Below are 21981 nucleotides of genomic sequence, written 5' to 3'. Positions count from 1 at the left end.
GGGGAGAGACGGGTGGGTTTGCGCCGCCCAAGGCCTCATCTTCCCACAAAGCGCCCCAAAAAAACCGCAGCGGCCGCTCTGTCCCTCCCGGAAACGCCGCGAGGCCGCTGCCGCCATTTCATCCCCGGGATCAGCGGCCCGGCGCTGGCGCGGAGCGGGGCTGGGTCTCCTTCGCCAGCGGAGCGGGGATGAAAGCCGCTGGTGGGACACGCGTGGCCGGAGGTCACCCCACCGGCGCCCGCCGTGGGCCGGAGCGCGGCGACCGGGAGCTTCCCGGCTTCCCGAGCGGCACGGAGCCGCACCTCCCCTGGCAGCGCGGCGCTCCGCAGCCTTCCCGGGGCTGGGATGAAGGGGAAGAAAAGCGCAGCGCTGCAGCACTTTGGTTGCTTTCCAAAATAGCTGCTGCCAGGGGAAAAAAAAATAAAAAAATAAAGAAAAGCAAGAAACCGAACGGGCTATGACAAATCATCCCCACGCAGCTCCCGCTGCCGCTGCCGTCCGACGCGCGTCTCGTCGGCACGACTGCTCCGAAAGGCCGAGATGGAGGAGCCCGGCGTCCCCGGGGAGCAAAGGCCCCAAATCCGCCCCGGCGCGGAAAGCGGGGGCAGGGGGCGGCGGGGGGGGGTGCGGCGTGTCACGGGGCGGGCGACGTCCCTCGGGGAAGGACAGACACCGCGGGGACGCGCAGCAGAGACGGTTCCTCCAACGCTCCCCGAGGCGGCCGGCTCGCCGCGGGGTCCCCGGCGCAGCACCCCAAATCGCCGGAGCTGGCGCAGCAGGCGCAGGTTTGCGGGGTCCCGGGCAGAGCGGGACGGTGGGACCCCGGCCCCGCGGCAAGGCCGAGCCACCCTCCGTCCCCCCGCGAGCGCCGGGACGGAGCGGCGAGTGTGCGGCCCCGCGTTCCCACTTACATCCCTCCGATGGAGACGGTGGCGCAGGTGCGCTCGGAGAAGGCGGGCACGGTCTCGGTGGCGCTGCTGGCCGGTCGGATGTAGTCCACGGTCACGTTCACCTGGGCGAGACACGGACACGGGGTCAGAGGGGTCCGGCCCGCGCGCTCCCCGTGCACCCCCCCGCCCCAAAACCCCCCCCCGGCCGGCCGCCGGCACCGCCAGCCAAGCGGCACGCGACGCGGCGGCGCGCTTAACGTTAAACCGGGAGGCTCCCAGGACGGACCAGGCGCCGCTCGGGGATCCTGGCACCGGCGTTTCCGTCCCGCGCCAGGCCTTCCCGGGACCCGCGGAGCGCGGTGGCGAGCCGCGTCGCCGTACCCCGCCCACCCCCAGCCCGCCGCCGCGCGCCCACCCCGAAGCCGTCGGCGTCCCCGCCGCAGCGCAGCGGTTCCCCGTGGCGGGGCCGCAAAGGCAGCCACGATCCTTCCCGCCCGCGCTGCCCCTCCTCCTCCTCGCTCCCAAGATTCGGGGATCCCGGCTCCACCGGGACACGGGGTGGCGCGGGGAAGTTCGGGATGCTGCCTTCCGCGGCGCCGGCCCGGCCGCGGGGCTGGATTTAGGCGTTACGGATTTTTTCCAGGCGCGGCACCGCGCCCACCTTGCGCCGCCGGCTCTCTGCGCCGGCAGCTCGAGTCGGTGTGAGGGCGCGTCCCTAAACCCCTTCGACCTCTTGGCTGCTCCCAAACCCAGCTTTTTAAAAAATGAGCCTAAAAATGGGAAAAAAAAGTTTAAAAAAGAAGGTGGGATTGCCTGGTAAAGCCCCGCCGGAATTCCGCCAATTCCAGGGAGCGGTTCAAGCGATTCCTCGCAGACTGTCACAACAGCGGCGGGGGAAAAGAGCCGGCGGTGACGCCGAGAGGCAGGTTGGGACATCCAAGCTACGACGGGATGGAAACGTCACCCGGCTCACCGGCACGGCGCGCTCGGGAAACGCCACACTCGGGAAACGCCGTGCCCGGGAAACGCTGCGCTCTGTAAATGCCGCGCTCCGGAAACGCCGCGCTCCGGAAACGCCGCGCTCTGGAAACGCCGCGCTCCGGAAACGCCGCGCTCGGAGTCAGGCAAAGGCTCCGGCCAAAGGCGAGGGGCTCGCCCGCAGCCGGGGGGACGGGGACTGCGCGACCCCGCAGCTCAGGCTCGCATCCCGCGTCGTGACGGGGACGAGGGAGGCGGGACGGGGGTGGGCGCCAGCCTGCGGCGGGGGGGCGATGCGCTGCGTTGCGCTGTGACGTATCGCGCCGCGCGGCGTGGCGGTGTGCTGTGAAGTGTTGAGTTGCGTTGAATCACAGAATCCCAGAGGGGTCTGGGTGGGGAGGGAGCGTCCAAGCCCACCCAGCCCAACCCCCTGCCAGGAGCAGGGACATCTCCAACCAGATCAGGGTGCTCACAGCCCCGGCCAACCTGGCCTGGGACGTTTCCAGGGACGGGGCATCCACCGCCTCTCTGGGCAGCCTGGGCCAGTGCCCCACCACCCCCAGCGTAAAACATTTCTTCCTGATGTCCAGCCTGAGCCCGCCCCCCTCGACGTCAACCCCCTTCCCCCTCGTTCCATCAACTGCACTCCGAAGTGCTGCGCTGCGTCGCGTTGCGTTCCACGGCAGTACATCGCAGCGTTGCATTGCGGTTCAGCGTGGTGTTGCACTGCGCTGCACCCCCAGCCCCAGCTCTGGCACCCTCTGCACCCACAGCCCCATTTTGGGCACCCTCTGCACCCCCAGCCCCAGCTCTGGCACCCTCTGCACCCCCAGCCCCATTTTGGGCACCCTCTGCACCCCCAGCCCCAGCTCTGGCACCCTCTGCACCCCCCCGCCCCATTTTGGGCACCCTCTGCACCCCCAGCCCCATTTTGGGCACCCTCTGCACCCCCCGCCCCAGCTCTGGCACCCTCTGCACCCCCAGCCCCAGCTCAGGCACCCTCTGCACCCCCAGCCCCATTTTGGGCACCCTCTGCACCCCCAGCCCCAGCTCAGGCACCCTCTGCACCCCCAGCCCCATTTCGGGCACCCTCTGCACCCCCCACCCCAGCTCAGGCACCCTCTGCACCCCCAGCCCCAGCTCTGGCACCCTCTGCACCCCCAGCCCCATTTTGGGCACCCTCTGCACCCCCAGCCCCATTTTGGGCACCCTCTGCACCCCCTTCCGCGTCACACGTCCCCGCACCCCTGTCGACCCCTGCCCGCGCTCGCCCAGCACCGAGGTGCCCAGCACCCCGGCACGCGGCGAGGGGAAAGGGCGGGCGAGCCGCGTCCCCGTCCCCGTGGCCACCGGCGCTGCGTGTCGCCACCGGCTCTCGCGCGAGCGCGGGCAGGGAGGACGCGGCCCCTGGGCAGCGCGGGGCCGGCGCTGCCGAAAAACCCGCGCTCACGCTCACGGCAGGAGGAGGAGGAGGAGGATCAGTGGCCGGGGCATCGAGCACCACGTCACCAGCACACGGTCCCCAGGATGAGGCCCCCGGCACATTGTCCCCACCGTCATGGTCCCAACGATGTGGCCCCCAACATCACGGTCCCAACGATGCGACTCCCAGCACGTGGCCCCCAGCGTGATGTCCCCACCACCACGGTCCCAGTGGCACGGTCCCCAAGACGCAGCGCCCAGCACGATGTCCCCACCACCACGGTCCCAGTGGCACGGTCCCCAAGACGCAGCGCCCAGCACGATGTCCCCACCACCACGGTCCCAGTGGCACGGTCCCCAGGACGCAGTGCCCAGCACGATGTCCCCACCACCACGGTCCCCAAGACACAGCGCCCGGCACGATGTCCCCACCACCACGGTCCCCAGGACGCAGCGCCCAGCACGATGTCCCCACCACCACGGTCCCGGTGGCACGGTCCCCAGGACGCAGCGCCCAGCACGATGTCCCCACCACCACGGTCCCAACGATGCGGCCCCCGGCACCACGCTGCCATCAAGGCGGTCCCCAGCACGCGCTCCCTGGCACACCGTCCCCACCACCGCGCTCCCAGCCACGTTGTCCCCAGCACGCGGTCCCGGCTTGCCGGCCAGGCTGGCGCTCGCGGGCCGGTTTTCGGGAGCGTCCTCCGGCCCTCAGAGGCAGGAGGGGGGCGGCCAGCTCCCCTGCACGGCCCCCGCCACGCGACGCGCGCTGGCGGAGGAGGTAAAAATAGTCCCTGTGAGCTGGTGACGAGGCCGGGAGATCCGCGGGCGTGCCGGGCGGTAATTATAGCGCAGCACGTCTGGCCTGCCGCCCACCCCGCCATATGCGCCCGCCCCGCGCCCGCCCGCCGCCGCGCGGCCCCCTGCCAGCCCCGCGGCCCCGCCAGCCTGCCAGCCCCCCGGGCCGGGCGCGAACGCGGGGAGCGGGGAGGGACGGCACCGGCACGGAGCCCCTTCCGACCCGCGGGCGCCGAAACGTGGGTGCTGCCCACCGCGCCTGGCCCGGCCCCCCCACCCCTCCGGAATTTTCCCCAATTTTCTTCTCCCCTCCTCAGGGATGAGACCGGGGACAGCGGAGACGCGGCTGACACCACCCACGTACCCCACTCGCACCTCGGACAGCCCAAATCCGGCCGCTGCCAGCCAGCGTCGCCCCCCCCGCCGCTCTCCCCCCCCGCCGCGGGGTCCCGCGGCTCCAGCAGAGCTCCAGCCCCCCGGTTTCCACGGGATGGGACGCGCCCGGCATGGCCGCGTCCCGTTCACGGGGGTGCTCCCCCGCCGAAGACGCCGTTGGTGCCGAGCACCGGCGGACTGGAGACGCGCCACGCCACGTGCCGCAGCCCGGCAATGGACGCGCCCGGCGGGATCGCGGGAAGGAGGCGAAGGGATGCAGGGAGAGGAAACGGCCCGGAATTCCCGGTGGTTCCGTCGGGAATGACCGCCTCCACCCTCCGCGCGCCGCCCTGCTGCCGGGGAGCCGTTCCGGGCCGCTACAGCGCCCAGAGCCGCGCGCGTCGGCAGGCTTCTCCCCTCCCGCTGCTCTGCGCCCGCGCGCGGCGATGATTCCCCGGCAGAACGCCGCCGGGAGAAGATGGCTCCCAGGCTCGGCGCCGGGGAGCAGCCGGCTCTCCTGACGGCTCCGGACGCCACGATCCTCTCCAAGCTCCCGCGGCGCAGCGCGGTCCCGTGAAGCTCGGAAGCCTCCCCGGCACCGGCGCAAAAATTGCCCGTCGGCGCAAAAATCCGCCAAGAATTCCGCAAAAGCCTTCCCGCCTCCGGGGATGATTTTTTTTCCAGGGGGAAATGTTTTCCCCAGTCAAGCCCCGTCCCCCGGTTTTGCCGGGCGGTGCCGGCACTGGGAACGCTGCTTCGGGAAATCCCGCGCGGAGCATCCCGGGAAGCATCCCAGCGCGTCCGAGCTGCGCCATGCGACCGGACGCACGGGAAAAGCGCAGGGAAAGCCCCAGCTGCCGCTTTCCGGGAGCGCTGGGGGCCGGCTCGGAGGCACCGGAGACCCCCGTGCACCGCAGAGCCCCGCGCCTACGGGGCAGCGCCCACGGGTGCCCGGCACCCCCTCCGCGGAGCAGCCAGGGAATCGCTCCCGTGCGCGGGGGATATTTGTCCCCCTCCATCCGAATAATTAATCCCCCCACTAATTAGAGGAAAGGGCCGAGAGCGCTCATTTAGCCTCGATTCGATTGCCCGCGCGACGGCTTAATTAAAACAAAGCCGCTCCACGGCGGCGCGGGCCCAGCGCCGAAATCGACGGGCGGCCCCCCGCGCCCAGGGAGCCGCCGCCGCCCCGGCGAGCGCCGCGGATCCATTCCACCGCCGGAGACAAATCCATAGCGCGGCACGGCAGCCGGACGCCGGCGGGCGAGCCGGACCGTCCCGCGCCGGCGGGCGAATTCCGCTCTCGCGCGGGACGCGGGGCGCGGTCCCGGGAATTCCGAATTCCCGCAGCCCATCTCCTCTCCTACGAAGCGCCGCGAGCGAGCGGGGATGTTTCCGCCTCCTCTCCCCTGGGTGCTTTCTCCTCCACGGAGAGAGGGAATTATTTCGGGAAGCGCCGGCAGCGGTTTATTTTCACCGCAGGGCTCCCGGGGGAAGCCAGCGGGCCGGCCCCGCGGTTCGGCAGCGCGTCGGGAGGACGCGGCGTTCCCGCCGCAGGGGCCGGAGGGCAGGGAGCAGGGAAGGAGGCAGGAAAAGCGGCGGAAAACGGGCGGCGGTGACCCCAAAGGGGAGGGGAGAGGGGCCGGCGGGTGCTTTCCAGGCGTCCGACCCCAAACGCGGCCCCCGCTGCCCTCACAGCCGGACGGCACGCAGCCCGCGGCACGGCCGGAGCGCGCGCGCCGGGAGGTGACAGGATGGGGACAAGACAGCTCGCCGCAGCCGCAGGGATTTTGTCCTTGCCGCCGAAATGCGTCCCCTCCGCGCTGGGATCAGAGCGGCCACGGGCCGCCGGCCTTCGGCACCGGGCACGGCTCCGGGGAAGGGTGGTCACCCCGCAGGGCAGGGGACGGCTCCGGGGAAGGGTGGTCACCCCGCGGGGCAGGGGACGGCTCTGGGGAAGGGTGGTCACCCCGCGGGGCAGGGCACGGCTCCGGGGAAGGGTGGTCACCCCGCGGGGCAGGGCACGGCTCCGGGGAAGGGTGGTCACCCCGCGGGGCACAGCACGGCTCCGGGGAAGGGTGGTCACCCCGCGGGGCAGGGCACGGCTCCGGGGAAGGGTGGTCACCCCGCGGGGCAGGGCACGGCTCCGGGGAAGGGTGGTCACCCCGCGGGGCAGGGGACGGCTCCGGGGAAGGGTGGTCACCCCGCGGGGCAGGGGACGGCTCCGGGGAAGGGTGGTCACCCCGCGGGGCACAGCACGGCTCCGGGGAAGGGTGGTCACCCCGCGGGGCAGGGGACGGCTCCGGGGAAGGGTGGTCACCCCGCGGGGCACAGCACGGCTCCGGGGAAGGGTGGTCACCCCGCGGGGCACAGCACAGCTCCGGGGAAGGGTGGTCACCCCGCGGGGCAGGGCACGGCTCCGGGGAAGGGTGGTCACCCCGCGGGGCAGGGCACGGCTCCGGGGAAGGGTGGTCACCCTGCGGGGCAGGGCACGGCTCCGGGGAAGGGTGGTCACCCCGCGGGGCACAGCACGGCTCCGGGGAAGGGTGGTCACCCCGCGGGGCACAGCACAGCTCCGGGGAAGGGTGGTCACCCCGCGGGGCAGGGCACGGCTCCGGGGAAGGGTGGTCACCCCGCGGGGCAGGGCACGGCTCCGGGGAAGGGTGGTCACCCCGCGGGGCAGGGGACGGCTCCGGGGAAGGGTGGTCACCCCGCGGGGCACAGCACGGCTCCGGGGAAGGGTGGTCACCCCGCGGGGCACAGCACAGCTCCGGGGAAGGGTGGTCACCCCGCGGGGCAGGGCACGGCTCCGGGGAAGGGTGGTCACCCCGCGGGGCAGGGCACGGCTCCGGGGAAGGGTGGTCACCCCGCGGGGCAGGGCACGGCTCCGGGGAAGGGTGGTCACCCCGCGGGGCACAGCACGGCTCCGGGGAAGGGTGGTCACCCCGCGGGGCAGGGGACGGCTCCGGGGAAGGGTGGTCACCCCGCGGGGCACAGCACGGCTCCGGGGAAGGGTGGTCACCCCGCGGGGCACAGCACGGCTCCGGGGAAGGGTGGTCACCCCGCGGGGCAGGGGACGGCTCCGGGGAAGGGTGGTCACCCCGCGGGACAGGGGACGACTCCGGGGAAGGGTGGTCACCCCGCGGGGCACAGCACGGCTCCGGGGAAGGGTGGTCACCCCGCGGGGCAGGGGACGGCTCCGGGGAAGGGTGGTCACCCCGCGGGGCACAGCACGGCTCCGGGGAAGGGTGGTCACCCCGCGGGGCACAGCACGGCTCCGGGGAAGGGTGGTCACCCCGCGGGACAGGGGACGGCTCCGGGGAAGGGTGGTCACCCCGCGGGGCACAGCACGGCTCCGGGGAAGGGTGGTCACCCCGCGGGGCAGGGGACGGCTCCGGGGAAGGGTGGTCACCCCGCGGGGCAGGGCACGGCTCCGGGGAAGGGTGGTCACCCCGCGGGGCAGGGCACGACTCCGGGGAAGGGTGGTCACCCCGCGGGGCACAGCACGGCTCCGGGGAAGGGTGGTCACCCCGCGGGGCAGGGGACGGCTCCGGGGAAGGGTGGTCACCCCGCGGGGCAGGGCACGGCTCCGGGGAAGGGTGGTCATCCCGCGGGGCAGGGCACGGCTCCGGGGAAGGGTGGTCACCCCGCGGGGCACAGCACGGCTCCGGGGAAGGGTGGTCACCCCGCGGGGCAGGGCACGGCTCCGGGGAAGGGTGGTCACCCCGCGGGGCAGGGCACGGCTCCGGGGAAGGGTGGTCACCCCGCGGGGCACAGCACGGCTCCGGGGAAGGGTGGTCACCCCGCGGGGCACGGCACGGCTCCGGGGAAGGGTGGTCACCCCGCGGGGCAGGGCACGGCTCCGGGGAAGGGTGGTCATCCCGCGGGGCAGGGCACGGCTCCGGGGAAGGGTGGTCACCCCGCGGGGCACAGCACGGCTCCGGGGAAGGGTGGTCACCCCGCGGGGCACGGCACGGCTCTGGGGAAGGGTGGTCACCCCGCGGGGCACAGCACGGCTCCGGGGAAGGGTGGTCACCCCGCGGGGCAGGGCACGGCTCCGGGGAAGGGTGGTCATCCCGCGGGGCAGGGCACGGCTCCGGGGAAGGGTGGTCACCCCGCGGGGCACAGCACGGCTCCGGGGAAGGGTGGTCACCCCGCGGGGCAGGGCACGGCTCTGGGGAAGGGTGGTCACCCCGCGGGGCACAGCACGGCTCCGGGGAAGGGTGGTCACCCCGCGGGGCAGGGCACGGCTCCGGGGAAGGGTGGTCACCCCGCGGGGCACAGCACGGCTCCGGGGAAGGGTGGTCACCCCGCGGGGCACAGCACAGCTCCGGGGAAGGGTGGTCACCCCGCGGGGCAGGGCACGGCTCCGGGGAAGGGTGGTCACCCCGCGGGGCAGGGCACGGCTCCGGGGAAGGGTGGTCACCCCGCGGGGCAGGGCACGGCTCCGGGGAAGGGTGGTCACCCCGCGGGGCACAGCACAGCTCCGGGGAAGGGTGGTCACCCCGCGGGGCAGGGCACGGCTCCGGGGAAGGGTGGTCACCCCGCGGGGCAGGGCACGGCTCCGGGGAAGGGTGGTCACCCCGCGGGGCAGGGCACGGCTCCGGGGAAGGGTGGTCACCCCGCGGGGCAGGGCACGGCTCTGGGGAAGGGTGGTCACCCCGCGGGGCAGGGCACGGCTCCGGGGAAGGGTGGTCACCCCGCGGGGCAGGGCACGGCTCCGGGGAAGGGTGGTCACCCCGCGGGGCAGGGGACGGCTCCGGGGACGCGGGCGGTCACACCGGCGGCGGTGGCCGGGCTGCCAGGAGCGGGTCCTGCTCCCCGGAGCGGGTGCTGCTCCCCTTGGGATGGGGGGGGGTGGGGTGGGACAGGCTGGGGGGTACATCCAGCGCCGCCATTCCGAAAGCGCAGCTCCCTCCAGGGTCACAGCAGCCCCCAGAGCTGCCACCGGGCACCCAGGAGGCAAGGTCACCGCTGCGCAAGGACAGCACCCGTGAGAGGGTCCCCGGGGTGCGGGGACAGCACCCATGAGGGGTCCCCACCACGCAGGGACAGCACCCATGAGGGGTCCCCACCGCGCAGGGACAGCACCCGGGACATAAGGTCACCGCTGTGCAAGGACAGCACCCATGAGAGGGTCCCCGGGGTGCCAGGACAGGACCCAGGAGGCAAGGGCACTGCGCAGGGACAGCACCCGTGAGAGGGTCCCCAGGGTGCAGGGACAGCACCCACGAGGAGAGTCCCCAAAGCAGAGGGGCAGCACCCCCGAGCAGGGTCCCCCCAGCACCCCCGAGAGCAGCTCGTCACGCCGCGGCAATCCGAGAGAATCCGGGTCGATCCCGCAGGAAGGGGCACGCTCCGGAGGGCGGCGGGGCGCCCCGAAACGGGCAGGGCTCCGCGGCGCCGCGGCCGCAGGCGGGTGCCAGCCGCCCCGTTCGATCTCCCCGCCGGGGTGGGCTCCAAAAGGGAATTTCAAAGAGGGGGGCGGGAAAAGCGGGATTTTGCCGCAGCGACGGATGCCGACAGCGAGCCGCGAGAAGGCAAGGGCGAGCCGCGCCGCGCCAGGCTGTCACTTCGAATCAGGACGCGCCGGCAGCCCGCGGGGACGGCTCCGATCGCTAACGAAACGGGTTTTGTTCCCTGGCTCTCCTCAATCACGTTAATCTGAAGCGAAAAACGCGGAGCTGACAAAGGAAATATTTAGAAAGCAAACCAGGCAACAGCAAAGGAGAGCGGGCGCCCGGCTCCCAGGGCCGCCGCAACGGCGACGGCAGAGCCCGGCGCGCGCCGCGCAGCCCCGTGCCGCGAGCTGACGGGGAGCTTTGGGAACGGCGGCTGGCGGCGTTCGCAGCCAAACCGCTTTTTGGGGGGGGTCACCGGCTCCCGACCGGCCGCCAGCCCGCTTCCCTCTCCCTGCCGCCGACGGGGACCCCGCGGCACCGCACCGGGGGGCTCGGGAGGAAGGCAGGACCCTCATCCTCCTCGCCAGACGCGGTGGCGGGGACCCGGTGGCTTCGGCCTGGCGTAGCCCTCGGCTCCCGCCTGCGCGCGCGCAAGGCGATCGCCAGCAGGTTTGGGGAGAAAAAGGGAGGTTTTGAGCGACCGCCGTGCGGCGGGTGGGAGAGGGCGAACCCCGCTCCGCCGCACCGCGGAGCCACGGCGGCCGGAGGAAAACCGGCAGCGGGAAGCGCCGGGGTGGCGGGCGGCGCTCGGGCACAGGCGCAGCAACGCCAGGGTTTCCGTTTCAGAGAGCGCGGCTCGCTCCGAAAATCCCAGCGACATATCTCCGCTCCCTACGGCAACAAGGGACCAGGTTCCCCTCTGAAAATGCCATTCCGGTTCCTCTATTCCTTCCTGCTCCTTTTTTTCAGTAAATAAGCAGGGCTGTGACACGGAAGGACGCGATCAGGCACGGGAACCGCCCCCAGCGAGCAGCCGCCGCGCCGGGACGGGAATCGATTTCATTCGACCGTTTTCCGAGCGCTGGGACATTTGCGCCGCGAGCACGTGCTCCGGCGGCTCCGCGCGGGTTGTGTCCCTCGTTCCCCCGAACCGCTCTAAGCCGGCCCGTAAAAACACGCCGGGGAAACGGCCGGCGACGCAGGAACACCGTAGGAACGCCGCCGTCCCGGGACACGGGCGCAGCCGAAAGCCGCGCCGCAACCCCTCGGGGCGGGGTGTCAGCTCCGAGGTTTGGCTGCCCCCACGATTCCTCGCGGAGAGGCGCCCGGCTCACCCGTAAGGACGCGCGCGGCACCAGCGGCGCAGGCAGCGCCGGCTCCCGGCCCGTCGTTAGCGCCGCGGCGGTGACGAGCCAGGCCCCCGCCGCCCGCCCCTCCGTACCTTTTTGCCGATGAGCTTCTTGCGCAGGAACTCGCGGGCCTCGAACATGTAGGGTATGTCGTAGAGCGGCCTCAGCTTCCTGTTCTTGTCCTGCAGCGGGGGGCAGAGAGGGGACAGGGGTCAGGGAGACCCTGAAACCACCCCGCGGCGAGCAGCCCCGGGAGCGCACCCCCCAAAGCCGCACCCAGCACCCCCCGCCCGCTCCCATGGGTGCTCCCCAAACTCCCGCACCCCAGGGCGGGCTCCCGGAGCATCGTCACGGCTCCGGCTCCGCCGAAACACCGAGGGGACTCCCGTGGCCCCCCCGTGCTGATCCCTGTCTACCCGCCGAGGGCCAGCGGCAGGAACGGCGTCCCCCAACGCTCTGCCCCGGGGCTCCGGGCAGGGGTCTGTCCTGCGTGGCCACTGTCCCCAGGAGCGGCCCCAGCAAGTCCCTGATCGCCCTCCCCGGGACGAGGTTTTGGGGGGAGCAGTCACCGGGCCAGAGACCCCTGCACGCCGCGCGCGGTGTGACGGCACAAGGGACCCAGCCTCCAACGTGGTGCCAAGGGGCTGCCGCTGCTCGGCATCACGCCCGCAGGGAGCGACGCAGCTTTCCCCGGCGGACCCTGCTCCCTCGCCGGTGGCGCACGTGGACTTTGGACATGCTTTGCGGTTGGCTGGACCAGCACCGTTATGGTGACGGCACCTTCGGGCCCGGCCAGCATGGGAAGGGAGGATGGAGGGAGGCAAAGCAAACCCAACTCAATCCAACTCAACTCAACCCAACCTAATCCAACCCAACTCAATTCAACCCAACCCAACTCAATCCAACTCAATCCAACCCAACCCAACTCAACCCACCTCAACCCAACTCAACCCAACCTAATCCAACCCAACTGAACTCAACTCAACCCAACTCAACCGAATCCAACCCAACTCAATCCAAGCCAACCCAACTCAATCCAACCCAACCCAACTCAACCCACCTCAACCCAACTCAACCCAACCTAATCCAACCCAACTGAACTCAACTCAACCCAACTCAACTCAACCCAACTCAATCGAATCCAATCCAACTCAGTCCAACACAACTCAATCCAATGCAATCCAACCCAACCCAACCCAACTCAACCCAACCCCAGGAGCTCCCCAGACCACGCCGGTGGAGGACGGCCCTTGGTGCGTCACTCTGCTCACCGATGCGGTGCTGCAGGGCACGGCCCGCTACACACCTCGCCGAGCTGGCGAGGAATATGCTGAAACGAGGGAGACGAGGCCAGAGCAGCAGGAAATGAAGGAGAGGAATCAGATGCGAGAGGGAGCGCGCGGACAAAGACATGCCAGCATGGCATTCTTCCATAACGAACGAGGCTTTGATGGAGTTTATTGTGTCCTCAACGCCATTCCCAGGCTGCTCCTTGGAGCCGTTCCCTCCTCCGCTCGCATCGCCGCTCGCCGAGAGCCGCAGGCCCTGCCAGCGCCGGCGCGGGCGATGGGAACGGGACGGATCCTGCCAGGGCATCCCCACCGGCGGCAGCGAGCGGGTGCTGCGCCCAGCGCCAAACCCATCCCTGGGGGAGGCTCCTCCTCCGCGCAGCGGCAGGAAATCCTGTCTGGGCAGGGCGAGGGCAGGCCCCGAGCCTGGCAGGGTGCGGGATGGGCAGAGACGGAATTTCTCCTGGAAAGGAGCTTTTACGCTCCTGGGGTCAGCCCGACGCCACGCAGGGTGCAGGGGCTCGCGAGCGTGCTGCCGCCATAGGAAACGCCGGCGCTGCTGCCGGCCCCATCTCAGCCCCGCAGTCAGGCTGGCTCCCGGCATGCCGCAGGACGACACGTTATTCCCGGAAAATTCCTGGGAAATATTCCCGGGAAAATTCCCAGCACCCGCTCCAGAGCTGCGTGATAAATCCTGCGGTGCCAGGAGCGGGCTCCGAGCGGGGGCATCCTCCGCGCATCAGAGGCATCCTCCCACGGGACATCCCCCCAGGGCCCCGCGGCGGTGCGCACGAACCCGTCCCCATCCCCGTCCCCTCGCGGCGACGCCGCGGCCGCGCGGCGCCGGAGGAGCAGGGATGACTAACCCTTCACTTCACAGTCCAGTGCCGCGAAGTGGTGCCGCGCAGCCCGGCCATCGCTTCGCTGAAAAATCACCGTGCGGCGACGGAGAATTGAGCCGAGGGGCTGAGAGACGGGGCGCGCTCAGCCTTCCCTCGCTGCCTCCCGTCCCCCGAATCCTCGGGGCGGCTCCCGCTCCCCGACCCCGCGGCCGGGGGCGGGCGGGTTTTCCTCCGCTCGCCTCCGACGTGCGGCGGCGGCGGGATGCTGACGGGCGCGAGCATCTCCCAGCCTCAACAAGGTCACGGTGAAGCTTCGAGATAAATAACGCCGCTCAGGCAAAGCCCTGCGCAAACACTAATTAATCCTCGCTAACGACATCTGAATTTATTGCTTATTTAAGCTTCTCTCTGGCACAGGCTGTTAAATCCCTAATCCCGTCCCGCACGGAGCCGGAGCACGGGAAGGGAGACGGCGAGAGCCAGCGGCAAAACCCCCGGCGGCCCCGGCATCACCCGGGGTTTGGGACGCCGGCGGCGACCGCGCCGGCGGAGAAGCGACCCGAGAGCGGCTCGGCGCGAGGAGGGGACGGGAGCTGCTCACAGAGATGCTGCGGCTTCGCTTCCAGCGCTCCCAAGGGATGCATCCTCCATCCCACCCGGCGTGGCGCACGGCGCGGCACTGCCGTGGTGCAATCGCGGGTTTCGGCACAGCGCTGGCGCTCCGGACGGGGGCGGCTCTCCCGGCATCACGGGAAAGCAAACGTTTGCCTTAAAAAAAAAGAAAACGGCAACCTGGGAGCATTCCACGGATGCAGCCATGCGGGATCTCCCCAAAAAGGGCGCGGGGCCCCCAGCGCCGGAGCAGCCACCCCGGCCGTGCCGTGCCGGGACCCACGGCCGCGTTACGCGGGCCCCGGAGGAGCCGGGGAGGCTGAGTCTTCGCCGAGGCCGCGCAGTCGTGATGCTGATGAGAAACACCAAGGCTTCTGCAATTCCCAGCAGGAGTAAAAGGCAGCGAGCCGAGGCGGGAGCGGGATAACGGAAACGCCGAGGCGCCCAACGCGTAGCGCCCTGAAAAGGATATTTCACCTCGCAGGGGAAGCGGCCCGGCTGATCGCTCAGGGAAGCCGGTCGAGAACCAGGACGCACATTCAGGGTTCGCAAATAATCATTAAAAACCAATCGCGGGACGGCAACCAAACCGTCAAACAGCAGCAATCGCAGACGCGCGGAAAAACAGCGCTTTTTGAAAACGACCTTTCAAGCCGAGAGCTCGAGCCGCAGCAGCACCCGCGGAAACCGCCCTCCCCGATTTCACGGCGCACGGGGAAACGGCGGCCTTGGCCGCATCCCGCCGCGGGAACGGGACGGCGAGGGGGATGGCGCAGCTCCGTGGGGCGCAATGGATGGCGAAACACTGGCCCCGGCTTTCCCCGGCTGCCGGGGAGTCCTCAGCCAAAGAGTAATTAAAAAAAAAAAAAAAAAAAGCAGCGTGTTAGCCTCCTTCAGTTCCAGGTGTGCGGCGAGGCAGTCGTCGATCCGCGAGGAAGCCAACGCGTGGCCGCGGAGCAGCTGGAAACGCTCCGAGTCCCCGGCCGGCGAACGCAGCCCGGCGTGCCGGCGGCACCTCCGACGCCACACCGCCCCCGGGGCGCTCGCCCCCTCGCAGCCGAGGGGGTCCCGGCTCCCTGGGCGCAGGATTTTAGGGATTCTTCTGAGAATCCCGGCGCAGGATGCCGTGGGCTGAGCCGGGGGGACCCCTGAGAGCCGAGGGACCGGGAGAGCTCTCCCCTTCCCCGCCAGCGCAATCAGGGAAGCTTATCATTTGTAAAGCAATTAGCGCAGGAAATCAACTCGAGGTGACACCAAGAAGGAGCCGAGGCGGAGACTCCCCACCCGGCAGCGTGCCGGCGGCCCCAGCGCCCGGGGGCCCCGCTCGGGGACGCGGGAGCCCCGGAGGGCCCCCAGGGCGGGGACATTTCCCCCTTCGGAGCCTGCCGGGCCCGTGCTGGGGCAGAGCCGCGCGCCGGGGGAAGGATCGGACGTGGAGCAAGCGGGGCTCCGTCCCGCGGGCAGAGGAATCCTCGGGGCGGCGGCGGCGGGGAACCCGGGAAGGGAGATGCTTCGTTAGCAGCGCCGCGCTGGCGGTACCCAACCCTCCCGCCCCAGCGCGTCCTCGGCCGAGCCTGGCACGCTCGGCTGGCCGGGAGACGCGCCGAGCGGGAAATCCATCGCAGAAGGCGGCGAGAGCAAAGACGGCGGCACGCTTCGCGTCGGTACAAGGAGCCCACCCGGCGTGGCGCTCCGAAGCGGAGCCTGCAGCTGGCGAGCAGAAAGCGCGTCGCTGCCGAGCGTTGGGGACGGGCTTTTCCGCATGAAAGCCTCCGGTCGCGCGCGGAAGCTCGGCTCTGCCAAGACGGCGAGGCACGCGTGCCCGGGTTAGCGGCACACGCGCGGGCGACGCTCTCACAGACAGCAGCGTCTCATCTGCGGGTCCGTCCCGGGAGCCGGGCAGCGCTTCTGCGAAGGAAGGGGGTGACGCAAAAAGCGGGAACAGCTACAGGAACGCAACGGCTCCGAGGGCCGCGGGCACGCGCCGCGGCGGGGAAACGAGGAGGAGAGGCTCCCACCGCAGCAGGGACGCTGGCAGCCGATTCCGGGGTGCAAAAAAGCGCGGAGAGCGGATTCAGCACTTGTGCCCGCTCCCCGGCAGCGGGCGCTCGGTACGAGGCACCGCGCGTCCCCGGAGACCGCGCTGCAGCGACCGAGGGCCGGCTGAGAGCGGAGGGCCGCCCTTGTCCCGCGGCCAGCGAGCCCCTCGCTCAGCCCCGCGGGTCCGCGCGGTCGCTCGTCGCACCCTCGGCCGCAGCGACGACCGCGGCGACGCCACCGCGGCCGCGCTGGGCGCAGGGCTCTGCCGCAGCCCGGCCGAAGGCGGGTTTGGGCAGCCCCCTCCTCGCGGGTCAGGACGAAGCTTTCCCCGGACGCCCGTCATCCACGGCGCGGCTCCCGCCTTCTTCCAAATCACCGGCCTGCGGCAGCTTCAAAAGCCCCGGCCGGTCGCTGCCGCCGCCCGAGCTCAGCGACGCGGGTGCTCCGGCACCGGGGTGTCCCGGTTTTATTGAGGAGCCCTGGAATTACTCAACCGTCGTTAGCGGAGTCCAATTAAAGAGAAAAACAAAGTTCTGAGCTGAGCGTCCGCAGCCAGACAAGAGAGAGGCCCCATTTTGATCGCTTTCGTTCAAAACCGGGCTCCCCGCCGCAGCCGTGCCGTGGGAACCGCCCTTCGTAACACGATGTGCGTTTCATCCACGCGCCCTGAGAGGCTCCCGGGAGCGATCGCCGGCCGGGATGAGCTGAGCGGCTCGGCGCGCCCCAAGGCGGCGGAGGGGACCGCGGGGAGGAAGGGGACGGCCTGCTTTTGGGTGGCCCCAAGCACAACCGGCCCAGCCCCGGTCACGCGGCGGCACCCAAGGCTTCTCTCCGCTTTTCTCCGCCGTCACCCTCAACACGGAGCCGGATCCGCAGCTGGACGCGGGGCCAGGCCCAGCCTCCCACAGCACGGAGCAAATTTTCCGCGTCCTCCAGTCCCCTTCCCAAAACCGGCCCGGGGCATCTCCGGAGGGCCCCGCGCCTCAGGATAACGGGATCCCGAAGGAGGAAAGGAGAAGTTTTCCTCCCCTCCGGATGCACCGGAGCCGGGAGTCCCTCGCACGGAGCAGAAGTCGGTGGGACGCCGGATTTCACCCCGAACTGCCCAGGTGTCCGCCCGCCGCAGGCAGAGGCATGCGAGGCTGCCGCAGGGGAGACACCGGCAGGTTCGGCCCCGGCGCGGAGCGGGGCGCACGGGATCGCACGGGATGCGGGCGGCTTTCGGCACAGAGACGCGTGCCCGCCACGGCGCGGCGCAGCCCGTCCCAGGCGCGCACAGGACGAGCGCGGTGCCATAACCGGTCACCTCGGGGCTCCCTCGCCTGACGGAGCGGCGGATGAAGCAGGACGCGGCATTTTCCGCAGGAATTCCATCGCTGCAGCCAGAGCCGTCCACCCGGCACCTGCGGCGCGTTCCCGGCGTTCCCTCATCTCTCCATCTTCCCGCATCCCAGAGGGACGCAGGCGGGGCGCGTGCCGACACGAGAAGGGCGCATCCCGCCGCGCGCTCCGGCCCGCCGGCGCCGCAGCATCCCCACGGCAAACGGCTCGCGCAACGCCGGCGGCTCCCGCCCGCGCCGGGAAACCGTCCCCGCTCCCCCTTCGGCTCCAAAGCCAGGCCGAGCGCAGCCCAGGCCAAAGCCGCCGTATTCCGAAAGGCTTTGCCGGAGCAGAGCCCGCATCTCCCGCCGCCGCCGCCGCGCTCAGCGCCTCGAACTCCTCCCAGAGCTCAATGTCCTCGGCATCGCCCACCCGCAGCCCCCGGCAGCGGCGGCGAGACCCCAGCGCGGGGGGCGCGGCGGGCGCTCGCTCCGAGGCGGGCGGCGTGGAGGAGAGGGACGAAGGCGGCGGAAAGCTCACGGGATGCAACCGCGGCGAAGCCTCCGCGGCCCCGCTCCGGGGGGATAAAGCAGCCCCGGCAGAAAAGCCAGGAGAACTACGGAAACGGTTGTCACCTCTCTGCCAGCGTGAAAATAAAAGGCGAAGCTGCGGACGCTGTTTCGGCAGAGGAGCCGCGGCTCGGGGGCGAGACCGGTTTTTGGGAAGGACACCGGCTGAGGTGTCGGGGATGCGCGCCCAGCGACGCCCCGGCGCACGCGGGGCGCCAGCCCCTCGCAATCCCCCCAGATCTCGTCGCCGGTGGGCGCCACAGCCGAAGCCGCGCTCCCAACACCGGACGCCCTCCTTCCCCGAATCCCCCGCTCCGACCCCCGAAACCGCCGCCCCGTCAGCACCGGTACCCTCGCAGGTAGCGCCGAAATCGGCCAACGAAAGCCGCTCGCGAGGCGATGCCCAAGCTGGCTGCGCCGGCGCTGAAGGACGGTAACTCGCAATCACGCGCGGCGCCCCGGGAACAGCGCGCGCCGACGTTCCCAGCTGTTTATTTAATTAAACGCCGGGGCTAACGACGCGCACCCTTTGGCCACCTCCCTCTCCAGGCTGGAGCCGCGGGAGCCCGCCGCCAGCGGACAGCGCGTGGCCGCCCCGGCGCTCGCTCGCACAGGACGGTTCGGGGCTGTAACCGCCAACCGTAAATTACCTCGTTAACACCGGGATGACTTGTTGCGAGGAAAGCCTCGGCTTAAACCCATCGAGATTCCCGCGAGAAGAAATTTCCCAGCAAGGGAAGATTTTGTTTGTGCCGCCGTTCGGGGAGAATATTTCTGTCTGAGGGATATTTGGGGGATTGTTCCTTAATTCGGGCATGGCGCCGGGGCGAGACCGCGGGAAGGGGTGTTCTACCCGCCCGCGTGGCTCCGTCGCGACCTCTGCCCGGCTCCAAAACCGGCACAGGTAAATGGGAGACCAAAAACGGGAGAAATTTTTTTTGATTGGGGCTTCCTGCTGCGACACAGAGCCGCGTAGGGCTCATGGAATATTTAAAAAAAATAGATTTTCCTCCGCAGCTTCAATCCCTCGTCTTCGCCTCCCGGCTCGGCAGCCCCGTGAAGAGGCAGGGAGGAGGCGCAGCCCCCGCGGGGGTTTCCTCTGCCCACCCGCGCGCGCGTCTCCAACACGCCGCAGCCGCCGCCGGAGGGGACGCGATCCGTCCTCCGCCGAGCTGCCGCCGCAGGGACCGCGCCGCGGCTCATGGGAGGCAGCGAAGGTCCCGCACGCGCCCCGCTCCGAGTGGCACGGGACTGCTTCCCTCTGTTTGAAACCATCACCCCTCGTCCTGTCCCAGCAGGCCCTGCTGAAGAGCCTCTCCCCACCTTCCCTGCAGCCCCCTTTGGGCACTGGGAGCCGCTCTCAGCTCTCCCCGGAGCCTCCTCTGCTCCAGGCGGAGCAGCCCCAGCTCTCCCAGCCCGGCCTCACAGCAGAGCTGCTCCAGCCCTCTCAGCATCTGCGTGGCCTCCTCTGGACCCTCTCCAACAGCTCCACGTCCTTCTGCTGTTGGGGGCTTCAGAGCTGGACGCAGCGCTGCAGGGGGGTCTCACCGGAGCGGGGCAGAGGGGCAGAATCCCCTCCCTCGCCCGCTGCCCGCGCTGCTGGGGGTGCAGCCCAGGGTGCCGTTGGTTTCTGGGCTGCCAGCGCCCGTTGCCGGCTCACGTTGAGCTTCTCGCCCACCAGCACCCCGAGTCCTTCTCCTCAGGGCTGCTCTCCATCCGTTCTCCCCCAGCCTGGATTTGTGCTGGGATTGCCCCCACCCACGGGCGGGACCTTGCCCTTGGCCTGGCTGAACTCCATGCCCGTGCCTGCCTGGAAACTGGTACCAAGGCTCCGTCCGGTCACGGAATCACAGAATCTTAAGGTTGGCAGAGGCCTCCAAGGTCATCCAGTCCAACCCAGCACCCCCGTGCCCACTGACCCACGTCCTGCGGCGCCACGTCCACACGTTCTGTGAGCACCTCCAGGGACGGGGACCCCACCACCGCCCTGGGCAGCCTGGTCCAGCGCCTGGCCGCTCTTCCAGTAAAGTGTTTCCAATATCCCACCCAAATCTTTGGGACAGAGCACCCTGCAGACCACGCCAAGCCCGCTCCTTCCCTCCTTGCTCTCCAAGCCCCGGGGAACGGCAGGAAGCTGGAGGAGAACTCCGGCCAGCCTGACTCGCGTCACCGATCCCTGGGGATCTGCAGGGGAGGACGACGGCAGCGGAGGACCCCGGTGGTCCCTCTGCCGCCCCTCTGTCCCCACAGCGCTGAAGGGAGGTGGCCGGTAAGGGCGCAAAGCCCCTGCTCCCACCCCACCCGGCCGATGGGAACCTCGTTAACGAGCCCAGAATCCCGGCGGAGCAGCGGCCCCGGCTCCACAAACGCCTCCATCCGCGCACAACGGCGCTTTTAACGTTATTTTTGACAGAAAAGTAATTTATCATCCAAAATCTCCCAGGAAAATGATTCAATATGCTAATTACCCCAGCCGGCTGGCACGGCTGGCTCTGCCGGGGGAGGGATCCTTCCCTGCAGCCCTCGCGGGACGCGCAGGGAGAGCGACGGACGGACACCCCCAGCCCGGGGAACGCTTGCACCCCCCGATTGCTGACCGTGCAGCCCCCCATGCTGGGACGTCCCCGTGCTGGGACATCCCCGACCCCCCAGCCAAAGCACGGAGCCACCTCGGAGCACTGAGGGCATTGGGACGGGGCACGGCACAGCGGCACCCAGCCGGGACGGGACACCGCACAGCGGCACCCAGCTGGGGTGGGGGGCTGCGAGATTCCAGGTCTCGAGCTGCATTTTGGCTGATCCGCTCACAAGGAGGGTGAAACCGGGGTCAGGGTCTCTGAACGGGGCCAATTCGGCCCCAAAGCCTGGCCGCGGGACCTGGAGGATGCTTCTGCCTGGTTTTGCCTGAAAACCGTCCCCGAGGGGACGGGCTCCGCGCGGAGCGAAAGAGCCGGCGGCTGCCGGCAGGCTCCTCATCTCGGGTGGCAGCAGCCATTTCGGGAGTCAAGGAAAAACCTCCAGCACCGCGAACCCCAGTTCCAGCTGGCACCCGGAAACCATGAGGGATGCAGAGCCGGGGGGGTCGCACGTCCTTTCGGAGCAGGGCAGGGGACGCACAGACATCCCCTTCGGAGCACAGCCCTGCTCCCGGCGAATTCTAATTCCCGCAAATCCTCCGGCCGGCGAAGGGAGGCGTTTGCAGCGGTGGGAGCAGCTCCGGAGCCCGGCTCAGAGCCGCCCGCGGAAAACGAAGCTGCGTTGGAGCGCGCCGTGCCGAAACCCGCACGTGGCGCGGGGAGGAACAGCAGCCAGCGAAAACTAGGGCAGCAGCGGCCGGCTCGGCTCGGGCGGGAGGAGAAAACGCTTTTAAGGACGGAGCTGAGCTGCCGTGCCCGCCGCTGGGCCCGGGAGAGGGGACGCCTTGAGCCGCCGCTGTCGCCGTCTTGGTTGACGGCGCGGGCAGGGTCCCTCCTCAGGTCCCGCGGCGGAGGGTCGGGTCGGGGTAGGGAATGCCGAAAGCGGGGCTCGTCCCTCGTCCTCGCTCCCTGTCCCCTGCCCGGCAGCCTCAGCAGAGCGGGAGGCCGAGGGGCCGAGGCACCAGGCGCCTCGCAAAGCACGCGCAGGTCGCATCCCGTCCCACCGCCGGCGTGCCCGTGGTGACAGCCAGGCGACGCCGCGCCGGGAGGGGACAGCGGCACCGATCCCCGCGGATCCAGGGCAGCTCCTCCCTGGGAAGCCTGTTTCCAAGGGGCCCGACGGCTTCGCCCCCCGCGCCAGGGATTTCAGGAGGCGGCACGCTCACGTACAACGCGTCGGGGCGGTGACGGCCACCCCCAGCGCTCCTGCCGCCGCGGGGCACCAGCAGAACCTCCCGGCGCGCCGGCGTCCGGAGGGGAGAGCGGGCTGGGGGCTGCACCCCTCCGCGGGCTTCGTCCCGCTCCGCTCTGGGGCGCGCAGCATCCCTCGCGGTCCCCACGGACAACGGGTGCCAGCGAAGGTCCGCAAACGCGTGCTGGAGCATCCCGTCCCCGTGCCGCCGCGGGCGCCGGAGCTGGGTGGGCTGCGGGCGCCGGCGAGGGACGCAGCACGTCC

General features: G+C 70.5%; 1 protein-coding gene across 1 annotated transcript in view; it reads right to left on the bottom strand.

Annotated features, from left to right (window-relative positions):
• SND1 (staphylococcal nuclease and tudor domain containing 1) overlaps positions 1-21981 on the bottom strand; it is a 70512-nt gene that overhangs the window by 25379 nt on the left and 23152 nt on the right. Inside the window, exons 11-12 of the mRNA XM_086739902.1 lie at positions 11310-11399; positions 912-1012 (exon numbers count right to left, since the gene is read on the bottom strand). Coding sequence (XP_086596028.1) covers positions 912-1012; positions 11310-11399 — 191 coding nt within the window. The remainder of the gene's footprint in view (positions 1-911; positions 1013-11309; positions 11400-21981) is intronic.

Source organism: Chlamydotis macqueenii, chromosome 1, assembly GCF_036417535.1.
Source record: "Chlamydotis macqueenii isolate bChlMac1 chromosome 1, bChlMac1.mat, whole genome shotgun sequence".
In the NCBI taxonomy this organism is placed as follows: Eukaryota; Metazoa; Chordata; class Aves; order Otidiformes; family Otididae; genus Chlamydotis; species Chlamydotis macqueenii.
The sequence above is the reverse complement of the archived record's forward strand: the minus strand, read 5'-3'. Positions and strand labels throughout refer to the sequence as shown.